The sequence below is a fragment of the Lissotriton vulgaris genome, chromosome 2_1, assembly GCF_964263255.1.
Source record: "Lissotriton vulgaris chromosome 2_1, aLisVul1.2, whole genome shotgun sequence".
Taxonomy (NCBI): domain Eukaryota; kingdom Metazoa; phylum Chordata; class Amphibia; order Caudata; family Salamandridae; genus Lissotriton; species Lissotriton vulgaris.
This window is the reverse complement of record NC_141687.1, coordinates 1593143669-1593157764: the sequence shown is the minus strand read 5'-3', so window position 1 is coordinate 1593157764 and position 14096 is coordinate 1593143669. Positions and strand designations below refer to the sequence as shown.

General features: G+C 42.4%; 1 protein-coding gene across 3 annotated transcripts in view; it reads right to left on the bottom strand.

The window, feature by feature from the left end:
* Nucleotides 1-14096, bottom strand: part of KYNU (kynureninase) — a 940604-nt gene that overhangs the window by 666831 nt on the left and 259677 nt on the right. For all 3 annotated transcript variants that reach the window (XM_086957469.1, XM_086957470.1, XM_086957471.1), the window contains exon 3: nt 8783-8903. In XM_086957469.1, the coding sequence (XP_086813595.1) occupies nt 8783-8903 (121 nt within the window). The remainder of the gene's footprint in view (nt 1-8782; nt 8904-14096) is intronic.

The window sequence follows — 14096 nt, the reverse complement described above, 5'->3', positions numbered from 1 at the left end:
TAGGGGCTGCCACTGAAGCTACAGCCAGGGGTCTTACTGTAGAACAAGTGAAACGTGTGGGGCGCTGGTCCTCCAATTGTTATAAGAGGTACGTGCGATTGCACATGTTGTGAAGCTGTATTCATGTACTCACGCCTCTTGTCTTTTGTTTGTTTTCAGTTGCGCAAGCCTACGCGGCAGGGCAGACTGAGCAGTCGACCCAACACCAGGCCAGCGGTCGCACGTCACCGGCTGTGAAGAAGGAGGTGTGGGTCGTGGGCCACTCATACGTGAGACGGGCCGCAGACGTATTCAAAGCAGGTGACATGATTCACGTACCTGGGGAATACGGGTACAGAGTGTCCTTCTACGGAAGGGGCGGTCTCTGTATTGACCAGTTTCAGGAATTTTTTGAGGGCCTGTTAGAGCGGATGAGGTCACCGCCGTCCATAGTCATAGTACATTTGGGGGGCAATGATTTGGTCACCACCGGTAGACGACTGCTCCTGGAGGCTATGCTTTCCACGGTAAGTTGGTTAGCGAGGAGAGTTCCGGGGTGCCTAATTGCGTGGTCTCATGTGATCCCACGAAAAGTGTGGCGGGGGGCTATCTCGATCCCTGCTTTGAATCATTCCGTTAAAAAATTGAATAACAAAGTGAGTAGGTTGTTCCGTTCCAAGACATTGCATTCAATCTCGCATAATTGTATTAATGATGACAGTATGTATCTGGGGGATGGTGTGCATTTGTCGAGGGCAGGGAATGAGTTACTCATAGGAGACTTCCTAGCCTGGTTAAAATCTTTAAAGCATGACCTTTAGGTAGGAGTTTTGTGGGGGGTCCGGATAGCCGGTCAACTATCCGGACCTGTGGCGGTAAGGTCATGATCGGTGAGCACTAATTGGTAGATCCCTATGAGTGGGCGTCACCCAACACGGATGGGAGCGCTCGGGAGAGGTGGCCATTGGCCCCTCAGTGGGGAGGCGGTCCCGTCTAAGGGCGGGTCGCCGGAAGTAAAGGAAAGGCGGTCAAGGCCCCTTCCTTTGTGGGAGGGGTTACAGCCCCCTCCTGGGGAATTTCCCGGGGCCAGTGTCATCTGCGACGGCAGATGCGGTAAGTTGTGTGGGGTGGGGAGAGGTCAACGATACCTTCTAGATACCACACACAAGTGTTCGAACGACCTTTAAATGGCGTCGAGTCTTAAGTGCCCCCGTCAAGTCAAGGGAAATTGTTAGTAGTTGCACTTGAGGTAAGCCCCTGTGCCATCGCCCCTCCTAAGTGGGAGGGGTAAGTCTGGTTAGGGATCTTGACACCGGTTATGACCTTGCCGTTGGCCCTTAAACGTTAGGATGTACAATTTCAGTGTTCTTAGAGAATGTTTTTTGTAGGATGCTAGTTCGGCTAGGAGAACCTCTGTATTAGAGATTATGTTAAGGTTAGCCAAACATCGTAATGTGATAATGAAATTGTACATAACATGAAAACGTTTAATGTTTTTAATTTTTTGTTTTAATAAATACGGCCGGGATGGTCACTCCATCCCACATCCAAAAACTTTAAGAACTGTTTCCGGTTTCCCTTCCTTTTGGGGATTGTGTTGAGAGGGGGTGGCGGGTATCTCGGCCATATGGAAAGGGGCGACCACTCGGTCCCCCCGAACGTATGGATGAGTGCCTCGATCCCCCCGGGAAGCCATTTTTGGGCGGGAGGCGCGTCTCGGCTGGTATGCCCGAAGCGGCGTAGCCGGGGCGCGCTTTTTCCCGCCCTAGAGTGGGCTGGCCTAGACACCGACGCAGCCAGCCACGCCCTCGGGGCCGGCAGGGGCGGGTTTTCGCCCGCCCTGAAGACGGATAAAAGAAGGCGCAAGACCAGAAGACGTCCTCTTGTTCTTGTGCTCCGAAGCTGCACCTCCTCGCTACACGTGAGCTCGGGACGGAACGAAGAGCCAATTTTGACCCACCCACCAGCCCCTGAGGACAGCAAAGTTGTAGTACAATAAAGTGAATTGATAAGTTTGTTTTTTCCGTTTTGTTTACAGGTGATAACAGTATCAGTTTGTGGTTAATCATAATAAAGGATGGTGAATATCGTTTAGGTTGTTACGATTAAAATAATTTGATATAGTGTTGCATTTCTAGCATGTTCTTTCGGTCGTAGCGACCAATGTTTTCATAGGTTTAAGAATTGTCGTATTTATTTTTTGGTAGGCGGTAAGGTCATGATCGGTGAGCACTAATTGGTAGATCCCTATGAGTGGGCGTCACCCAACACGGATGGGAGCGCTCGGGAGAGGTGGCCATTGGCCCCTCAGTGGGGAGGCGGTCCCGTCTAAGGGCGGGTCGCCGGAAGTAAAGGAAAGGCGGTCAAGGCCCCTTCCTTTGTGGGAGGGGTTACAGCCCCCTCCTGGGGAATTTCCCGGGGCCAGTGTCATCTGCGACGGCAGATGCGGTAAGTTGTGTGGGGTGGGGAGAGGTCAACGATACCTTCTAGATACCACACACAAGTGTTCGAACGACCTTTAAATGGCGTCGAGTCTTAAGTGCCCCCGTCAAGTCAAGGGAAATTGTTAGTAGTTGCACTTGAGGTAAGCCCCTGTGCCATCGCCCCTCCTAAGTGGGAGGGGTAAGTCTGGTTAGGGATCTTGACACCGGTTATGACCTTGCCGTTGGCCCTTAAACGTTAGGATGTACAATTTCAGTGTTCTTAGAGAATGTTTTTTGTAGGATGCTAGTTCGGCTAGGAGAACCTCTGTATTAGAGATTATGTTAAGGTTAGCCAAACATCGTAATGTGATAATGAAATTGTACATAACATGAAAACGTTTAATGTTTTTAATTTTTTGTTTTAATAAATACGGCCGGGATGGTCACTCCATCCCACATCCAAAAACTTTAAGAACTGTTTCCGGTTTCCCTTCCTTTTGGGGATTGTGTTGAGAGGGGGTGGCGGGTATCTCGGCCATATGGATTTATCATTTACAAGAGTACAATTTTAGCCTTAAATTTGTACCTGGAGTTAGGAATGTAAATGCAGACTGTTAATCGCGTCTTCCAGTTGAAAAAGTTGATTGTGAAAAAAATTGGATTCAGAGGTTGAAGAATAGGTGGTGGCCAAATTTAGTGATGTATGTAAGGCATAGAAGAGTCGGATTGGAAAAGAGCTATTTTAGATGACATTATCCTGAAAAGGTTGTTGAATGTCTATCTTTGAGAGAGGGATGGAGGTCTAATGATGATTGATTGACTTATAAAGAAGTCTTGAGTGAGTTATCTGTTGTGGATGGTATCTTGAGGAGGAACAACAAGTTGGTAGTTCCCTCTGCTATGAGATCAAGATTGTTACAATTGGTACATGAGGGCCACGGTGGTATGTCAGCTATGAATAGAAAGGCCAGGGAGGGTTTCTGGTGGCCGGGTATGGACAGGCAGATTGAAAGGTTTGTTAGGGACTGTGTTGCGTGTTCTCGTAGTGAAAAAACTCATGACATTTAAGGAACTGCCATCCATTATGTAACCTGGCCTAAGTAAGCTTGGGAAAGATTAGCAATTGATGTTGATGGTCCATTTGATATCCTTGGTGTGGGAAGCAGATTTGCCATTGTTTTAATGTATTATTTTTCTAAGTGGCCAGAAGTATCCTTTGTGGGTGAAGTCAGGGTGGACATCGTGATGGATTTCTGTGAAGAAATGTTTTGTAGAGAAGGTTGTCCTGCTGAGATGCTAACTGATAATGGACCCCAATTCACTTCCAATGAGTTTAGTTATTTTCTTAAAACATAGGGCATTAAACCCATAAAAAGTCCAGTTTATCATCCCCGGAGTAAACGATTTAACCGCGTTTTGGGTGAATGTATCAGGATGGCTATTCACAGGTTGATTGGAAGTGTTCGGTAAAGAAAATGTTATTCAGTCACAGGTGAAACTCCTTTTGGTTTATTCAAGGGCAGGGTGCCTTGTTCTATTGTTGTGCCTGCATGGATGGGAAGATGTGGTAGGACATTTATTGATGAGGGCATCATAAGATCTAAAGTTGAAGACTGTCAATGCTCTTATGAACACAGACACAATGACAGGTTGCTCAAAGAACCTACAAGGTTTGAATTGGGAAATTTTGTAAGAGTAAAGTTGGGAACTATCCAACACAAAGGATATTCTAAGCTATATGACCCCAAGAAAATTGAGTCTATCAACTGTGATTATTTGAAACTTTCTGATGGAAAATGGTGGAATGCCAATCGTGTGGCCAAGTGCAATGAAACAGAGGTACGAGAGTGGTTAAATAAAGATATATCTTTTTACAGTCTGGTTGTAAACAATGAATCTAAGGGAGTTGCTTCCGATAGTACTTGTTTACTCCCCAGTGACAAATCTATGGTTAGAGCATCTAGCACACGTGTAAAGAATATTCCTAAGAAGTTGCAAGATTATTTTTGTGAATAGTCTTATAGACATGTTAGTTGTTACTATAATCTATTCTTTTCATTTGGTAGATTTGTATTTTTTTTATAATTTTTTTGTTCTAAAGAAAAAGGATATGTTTTATTCTTGTGTGTTTACTTTTATAGCAACTGCTGCTTGGCAACTACAAGCTTCCACTACTGGAATCCTGCGTGTAGGATTCCCGGAAATGATAGCTGAGGCTGTTGAGCATGCACTTGTTGGGGGTTGCTCCTGTATATCTAAATAAACCTTCTTATACAACTAATTTGGAAATCCTGTCTTCTAAAGATATGACCTGCATTATCTTAGGTGTGGGGCCGGAAGTCTTTCTGTCACCCCATAATTTTCACAAAATAGGCCTCCCAGTCATCCTCACTGGTATGACTATCCAATGTTGAATCAGTAGCTTCTTTAAGTTTAAGGAACGGTGTGTTTCATCACATGCCAGAAATCCTTACCATTTTTAATAAATAGCTGCTTGGGAGAGATCCCTCCAGGATTCCTCCTTTAAACCTCTTAACCTAGTTTTCTGGACCTCTCTATATGAATTGTGCAACTCCTTAACCAATCAGTGGTCTCTTTTAGAAGATCTAATGCCCACATGCATCAAACTTCCGTTTTGCGTTTCCAAATTTGCAATTTTTATCGAATCGCAAATATGGATTCGCAAAACGGGATGCATCATAGAAAGTGCTTAATATTTCCGATTCGGTAAAAATCGCAATTTTTACCGAATCGCAAATATTATGCGAATTCAAAATTGCGAATTCGCTATTCCCATTGATTCCTATGGGCCAAAAGGCCCATAGGAATCAATGGAAATTGCGAATTCGCAATATTGAATTCGCAAATGTTGATGCATTCCATGGCTGCAGGGGGGGTCCAAAGGACCCCCCCTGCACCCCTGAAATGTATTTTTAAATGGATGTTTCACACACACATGTCCTAAGGACATGTGTGTCTGTAACATGACATTGTTTAAAATGTAAATTAGAACATTTTAAACATTTTTCGCAATTTACCACGAGGTTCAACCTCGTGGTAATTTGCACTTGCAAACTTTGTATTCGCAATTTGATTTAAGAATTATGCATTGCATTTAAGGAATCGCAAATTTGCGATTCCTTAAATGCAATCGCATTCTGGAAAGTCGCAAAATTAGCGATTTTCATCACAAAATAATGATGCATCTGAAAAAGCATTTTTGGAATCGCAAACGGACGATTTTAAGGAATCGCACCGTTTGCGACTCCAAAAATGCTTGATGCATGTGGGCATAAGTGCACTATGCAAGTCTTTGCGCATGTTGCATCAAACCTGTAGACTGGCGGAATGGCCTTGGGGTAATTTGTCTCAGCCAAATTACTTTTGACCTCGCCCAGTATCTCAGTAAAGGCTGTCAGTTAAGCCTCTGTCTGGAGACAAGGGTCTAGACCTACCATCTCCACCTGGAAACCTTTCAGATAGTATCAGTGGGATCACCTTCTCCTTATTGATTTCATCCTATTTTAGTGGGAAACCAATCTTTCTTGCGAGAATTTGCTTTTGGGACTTCTCTTCTACAGAGTTGTTACCACCCTTCTATAGCATGGACAGAAAGGGCACTGCATGATAGATTTGAGCAAAGAAGTTTGTTTAGCCTGGATAATTTCCCCCTGCAGGGTTTCGGAGACTACGACAAATTCTATAGTTGAACAATGCTCCTTTTGCCCAAACATCTTTACAAATGTTTTATGAATTACCTGAACATTTCTCATTATTGACATCCTATTTAACGGGTCACCATAATCACTATGCATGAAGTAGGGAATAACCACTCCCTCTTCATTCACTAAACCACACACAGAGTTTAACACATACTTACCAGCAATGAGCAATAAAATCACAACACACAATGTTAAAACGTTTATTTAAATAGGCCTCACAAATGGCATCAACTTCTTTTTCTAAAAGCTCCACCATATTCCCACCCAAATTATTATTATTATAATGAATCAGTAACCAGTCCCAATCTCCATAGCCTTCACATAACAGAGTGTGGAAATATATGGGTAGGAGCTGTGAAACTTTTTTTCTTTTAGGCTTTAACATAACAAAGCCGCCCTTTGCGCTACCCATCGCGGTAGGGACTGCTGGGGGTTGAAAAGAGCAATACCCATCTAGAAAAATTGGGCGTACTGCCCAAGTCTTCTGGAAGCAAAAAAGATTCTGCTCCCTTACTATACTTAACCAATCTGCATTACCCAGATTGTGATCAAGACCTGTAACATTGCAAATTTCTATTTTTAGGTAGCAGTTTCCTACAACTTTTGTTGTCACCCCCTCCTGTCTTTTTGCTTCTTGTTGATTGCCTGAAAGGGGGACTGAATGGAGAGTACTTAGTCAATTTCACGACTCTAGATCCATCAAAGGGCCAAAATGATTTCCAACGCTCATTTTAGACCTGGCGAGACGTAGTATGGTAGTACTTCCCCCCCTTACCTCAAATACTGGTAGCTTTGTAGGTCTATTAAAAAACAAACCTTTGTGTGCTCAGAGTCAGGGCATTGGGAAATTCCCATAGCAGGTCACCAGTTAAAATGAACACGTATGCAATCACCTTCTAGTATCTTTGTGGACGGGCCTACCCACCCAACTTGCCATGATGATTTTACTGAGGGTACCTATGTATCTCACGTCTCGTCATCCAATGGAGTGCTTTGGTCATAAGCCACTCTTTTATTTCCAACTAACCCTCCCTCAGCTCTTGGACAGTGACCAAGGCAAAGACTTATGGGCTATTGGGTGGGGGAAGATCTAATTTTTGGTACCTTTTCCCACCTTTGCCTACCACCTCCCTATAAGGCTCCCCATGTCCTCTTTCCCCATTACATGCAAATATGAGGGAGAGGGATTTAAATACCTCCTTTGCCATGTTCCGGGTGACACCCCTTGGTACAGGGGCAGACCTCATTGAAGGCTGTATTTTCTGGGTGGAATAATCTGATTCCATCTGGGAGCTGGATTGGAGTAGGAGGTTTTTTCTACTGTTTTCTCCCACAGCATCACCCAGTGCTGTAGAGATCCTTGATAGATCACGAAGAGCCACTGATTTTAAACTCTTAACCACAATCTAGGTTACAGCTCCTTGTTAAATCAGCACAGATAAGCTCTTTTCAATACTGCTTAATCTAAGCCGAAGAGGTTGTAAAAAATGAAGAACTCACATTTTCAAGGCCCATATACAAATCATCATTACAATTAAGAGAACTGTCTTTTCCAGGCGGTACTGGGTCTATAGTCTTTGACAGATTAGGTGCTTTGGTACCTTTAGAAAACCTTTATCACCTTAGATTTTATGACACCCCTTTTTCTTTTAACTGGTGGTTCTGTTATTGGTGATAAACCAGCTTCGCAAAGGCTCAATGAAGGGCTGCTGGATGTTGCTAAAGGGCCCCCATTCTCTACTGACTCAAATTGAACTAATATTTCCAAAATTGGGGGTGCTGCAGTTAAGTCAAAACCTATCCTACCCTCATCCAATGAGATGCATCCCTCAGTCAACTGTCTCTCCTTTAACAAGACGTTTGCAGCCCTCGTTAGGAATGAGTCAAGGGTATTAACAAGTTCCCCCAGTGTGTTTCTAATTAGCTTTTCTCTTACTCACTGATGAATTTAAATTATGTCAGCTCTTCAGTTTGAGGCAGGTCAAAGGGGTAACAACTTAAAGGTAGGGCTCAGACCAGCCTCTTGCAGTCACTGATGGGCATGAACCCAGGCTTCAGCTGGATGTGGCCCAGGCGCATCAAGGTGTGCCTCCTGCACCGCTGGATGATGACACGCATATCAGCAGGAGTGGGACCACAGTGATGACTGGTGGGTGTAGTATTTCCCCTTCCTTGGCTTCTCAGGACACTGGACTGCTCCCCCACATACTGGGAGCTCCCGGCAGCAGAAGCACAAGGTGTGTGATGATGATGTGCTTATCAGTGCGAGTAGGACAGCAGTGATGGCTGGGGGTGTAGTTCTTCTCCCTTCCATGGCTCCTCTTGACACTGTACTACTACCCCACATACTGGGAGCTCCGGGCAATTTGCTCAATTTTATTTTCCTTTGCATGTATATTGCATTTAGTAGAATATATGAAGTACATTTCATTTGCTTCCAAAACATTCCCCAATGCCCAGCACCTTTTAGCATTACAAAGTGAATAGACATATTATAGATGGAATTAGTTGAAGCACATAAATACTTGATAATAATGCAGCCAAGTGTTGTCAGACATATTAGAAATTCTTGGAAAACATACTTTTATTCTAACAAATTAAATTAATTCACTGATAAAACTTGCAAGAGAAATGCAATAATGTCATGAAATTGCTTACATTTTAGCCCATTTCTCCAATTCTTCATTCAAATAAGTTTGAACTTTTATGGGTGCAAGTCCAAGTGAATTTCCACAAAGATATACACAGTCATCTTCAGTGTTAGCGACAGTAGGATCAGCTAAAAGAAACATATTATGAAATATTTATAATAATATTCTGCATTTGATTGGGATTTAGGTTCACAATAACTAGACACATTATATGGCTATTTACAAAAGATATACATTAATTTCCCAAGGCATGCCTAAAGAAAAGACCTCAATACCCTAAATTTAGGCAGGACCTATTTCCTATTTCAGCATATACTATTAACAGAAGATATAAATCAAGACATATGTTTCCATAACAAAAAATGTATTGTGACTAATACATGGATTACCCACTGTCAACATATTAGTCAACATATTAGTCAGACTCCTTTCTTAAGAATTATACATTACTTAGATTTCAGACAAGAAAGAAAGAGTGTATATGGAAAAACATTTTGAATAACAAACTCTTTATTCTGTGTTTTAGATGCACCCACATCAGGAATCCTGTTAATTATTTAAATGTATGCAAAAAATTGAGGGCTTATATATTATGTATATAATTTAAAAAGAAGGAGTTCAAACTGGCTAAACAATTGCATGGTAATTACCAATTGAACAATTTGATACCTGTTGATCCTCTGAGAATTGTGGAATTCTGGGTTTATCAGGAATGCTGTACTCTATTCCAATAGTAATTCACCATTTTTTAAAAAGAGATTCACATGGACATTTCAGTTGGTGTTCTCCTGCGGATCTCAAAATTCTGATGAGGCTGGTAACCCCTGTTACCAGGTTCATCAGAAAAAAAGTCACATGTACAGCTTAGGATTGCCTATTACCTTGCAGTAGCTATTATTGAAGTGCTTTAGATTGTGAAAAGCAACATGGATAAAACAGTCAAATATGTAGCGGATTTCAAGGTAGAAAACATCTTCACGAATAAATTACATTTTGCACCTTCAAAAGTTATTCAGAGAATCGCATCTCTTTCAGTATTAAGAAAGGATTAGGAGGGGATCGTGAGATTTATTAAAACCATCAAGCATAGAATTGCAGGCAGTTTGCTTCAGGCAAACTAGCAAATCATGAAACAAATTTCAGTTAAATCCTTGGATATATATTCTCAAATGGAATGAGACACCATTATAGTGAAATCTTGATTATCAGCTAATTTATGTAAGAGGGAACATTGAGATCATTCCAAGTTGTTCTCTATAAGGACAATGTTTCCCCAAGGAGAAACAAAAATACATTTTCAAAGTTCACATACAAAGTTGAGTTATATCTACACTGCATGTTTATCGAGCAACACATTTAAGTACTCTAGGAAAACTGTAAGTGCAGCAACTTCTTGAAACTACTACTTGAATTCACAGCAAATTCCAAAATAGTTACAAATGTCTCCACACATAGACAAAATTACAATAGCCATTGCTTTCCTATGGACTAGTTTGTCAAACAAGTCAAAGATTGAGATATCACTTACCTCTTAACAATTTGAAGAAACACCAATACGACTTCCAGATGCAAAGTTGGATATATTGGTACACATTCTGCTACTTCTGATATTATTAGAATATTAAGGGTGCTTGTTATTTAACTATGGCAAAATTAAACAAAAAGCAAAATGCTGAGAAAAAAAACAAAATCTTTTGTAGACTTGGCAGACAGGTTTCTGCATCAGAAAGTTATGGATATCTCATCAGTCTGATTACAAGTTCTGTATATTCCTTGATAATTGTAATACAGCAGAGAGGTTATCGATCACATTTGTGACAGAGTACTCATCCATCAAACTCTAAATCAGACCCTTAGTGTCCTCTGTGGAAACAACAGTTACAAATTTAGACAAATCTATTACCCCACAGTTTCAAAAAGTGGATAGTGCTCCTTTGAAATTCTGAAAAAAGACGAAACATTTTAGGATAGCAAACTAAACCTAAAATTTTGGGAACTTGGTTAAAAAAGGTATTTGCTCAAGATCATTTGATGAACAATTTAACATGTTGCACAAGGAATAAGTGTATTTATGAAGTGCTCCTTTCTCCTGTGAAGAATGGTGGGAAAGTGTACAGTATGACACTGATTATTCCACAACTAGCAGGAAAAAAGAGAGGATTCTGTTAAAAAAAGAGATAAAAAGCAGGCACTGTTGGCTGCTTATTACTCTTTCCATATATATATATTGATATATATGCTATGACAGTAGGATTTGACGTGTTCTCAGGACACCCCCACGCCGCACAGCCCCCAGCTGTGTGAGCCCCCTCGTGTGCCTTGCTGTCGCTCGCAGACTCGTTTTGCCCTCTGCCTGCCTCCCTAGCTGCCGCCTCTCTGCACTGTCCCCCAGCTGTGTTATTTTTCTTTTCTGTTATCTCTGCATTTTGTAATTGTTTTTTGAATAACTGTTGTGCTCTTAGGTGATTGTTGTGTGTGCCCTGCTCTCCGGTTTCCGCCGTCGTCCTCGCGGCCATGCCCCTTTTTCGTGTCCCCCCCGCTCCCGCCTCCCAGCTGCTCCTCCCTCCCACTTAGCCATAAATGGCGACCGCGCAGACGTGCAGCGGTCACGCGCAGCGGACGTGCCGATTGTGCGTCGAAAGCGCGCCAAAGGCAAGCCCGTCTGCGCCCGTCTGCGCCCGTCCGTGCCTGGCCCACGCCCAGTGCCAGAACCCCTGGCCCCCGCCGATGCAAGACACCCGACGTACCTACGACGACGCCACTCTCTACGCTCTCAATGCCGGCCAGAACCCAGCCTGCTACCAAGCCACCCCGAGACGCACCCACGGACCCTTCACCTGCTAAGCCTGACAAGACGGAAGTCCTCATCCTGGGATCAACACCCTCCGCCTGGGACGACTCCTGGTGGCCCCCGGCCCAGGGCACCACTCCCAAACCAACAGATCAAGCACACAACCTGGGCTTCATCCTGGACTCCTCCCTCTCGATGACCAGACAAATCAACGCTGTCACATCTTCGTGCTTCAACACCCTGCGCATGCTCCGCAAGATCTTCAGACTGGCTCCCCGTCAGCAAGAGAATCACGTTCAGACTCCTCACCCACGCACACAAGGCTCTCCACGACCTGGGCCCAAAGTACCTCAATAACCGCACAACCTTCTACACGACCACCCGCCAGCTACCATCGACCAGCCACGCCCTAGCCACCGTACCACGCATCCGCAGAGCCACCGTCGGAGGAAGATCCTTCTCCTACCTGGCAGCCAAGACTTGGAACTCCCTCCCCACCCACCTTCGGTGAACCCAAAACCATCTCTCCTTCAGGAAGCGGCTCAAGACCTGGCTGTTCGAGCAGTAACATTTCCCTTTCCCCCTGCACCTTGAGACCCTCCCGGGTGAGTAGCGCGCTTTACAAATGCCGTGATTGATTGATTGATTGATTGATTTGCAATGTCTAATCCCCTTTAACATATAAGATCTCAAAAATGGTCATTCAGTTGTCAAAATTGAAAATGTTATGGGGGTTCATAAAACACTCCATCGGAGATCTTTGAGACTGGACATCTTAAAGAAATAAGTTCTTAGAAATAAGTGAATGACTCTTGGAATAATGGTTTAATTTGCAATCATGTAATGTACTGTTCCAATTTATGGTATACAGTTTCTTAGGCAAAGAGCCACAGGGAGTTATAGGAAAAGGATGGAGAATCAGGAGGAGAGTGAGGGGTAATCAAGAATAAACTAGAGAAAATGTTTCATTTGATTTTAAAAAAGATCAACACCATGAGGCAGAAAATGTGTTAATTTGTCTATCTGTCATCTTAAAACACATTTTCTATTCATGAAAATAAGCTTGGATGATAGAAGATGCATGTCAAAGTGATGCTGCTGTCATCCTCATGAAAACCTTATCTGCAAATATTTTTTTAATTTTATACCATAATGTGGAACAATCTGCAATCCACGATAGAGCCTGATTGTAAAGGCCTGTCTTATAAATAAATAAGAACAATGATGCTCTGAAGATATAACACAGATGAAATTGCAGTGGCTGTGGAGGTTCAATCCTAACCAATGCAGTATCCCAGTAGGTGAGACTGCAGTTCTCTTGCTTTGAGAACACTTAATGGACAGAGAAAGAGGACAAACTACAAACACACGGATGAAGTCATTTACATTTGCTGATTTACCTACTGCCCATATGAGAAGGTGCTGAAGTTTACTATCAGCCTGTCAACTGTCTCAATATTGCCACTTCAGGAACTCTGCCATTATCTTTATTAATTTGCAACAAGAATGAAATAAGTGTGCACAAGCTACAAACATTATTCCTCGAAATTCTCATTTGCCATGCAAATAAGTAAACACTGAGTCAACACATATCTTCACAATGATTCTCTGTAGACACTTCATACAGGACAAAACCTGGCTCATCTCTAAAGTTGACATTGATGGAATGTATTTAACTACGTACTAGATACCCTTTTCCCTCTTTCTTGAATTTCATTCATATTGAAGGCTGGACAAGTGACATGGTCTTTATCTTTGAACATATTGAGATTTTCTGGCACTCCTGGGACAGTGTTGCTGAGCCACACCCAGTGAACTGATATAAAAGAGAACGGCCCGATTCACAGAACTAACTTAAGACAAAATCCTAAACTTACTACCATTTTCGTATTCACACAAGGCACTTACTCATTTCGGTATTCACAGAAGTTAGGAGTCCTAACTTTAGAACTCCTAAATGCCTTCTGTGAATACCAAAAGTCCTAAAGTTAGGATTTTTCTCAATTTAGTAGTAGTAAAGTTAGGACTCCTAACTTTAGGACTCCTAAATGCCTTCTGTGAATACCGAAAGTCTTAAAATTTTGATTTTTCTCAGTTTAATAGTAGTAAAGTTGAGAAAAATCCTAATTTTAAGACTTCCGGTATCCACAGAAGGCATTTAGGAGTCCGAAAGTTAGGAGTCCTAACTTTACTACTACTAAATTGAGAAAAATCCCGATTTTAAAACTTTCGGTATTCACAGCAGGCATTTAGGAGTTCTAAAGTTATGAGTCCTAACTTTACTACTACTAAACTGAGAAAAACCCTACTTTTAAGATTTTCAGTATTCACAGAAGGCATTTAGGAGTCCAAAATTTAGGAGTCCTAACTTTACTACTACTAAATTGAGAAAAATCCTAACTTTAAGACTTTCGGTATTCACAGAAGGCATTTAAGAGTCCTAAAGTTAGGACTCCTAACTTCTGTGAATACCGAAATGAGTAAGTGCCTTCTGTGAATACCAAAATGAGTAAGTGCCTTCTGTGAATAC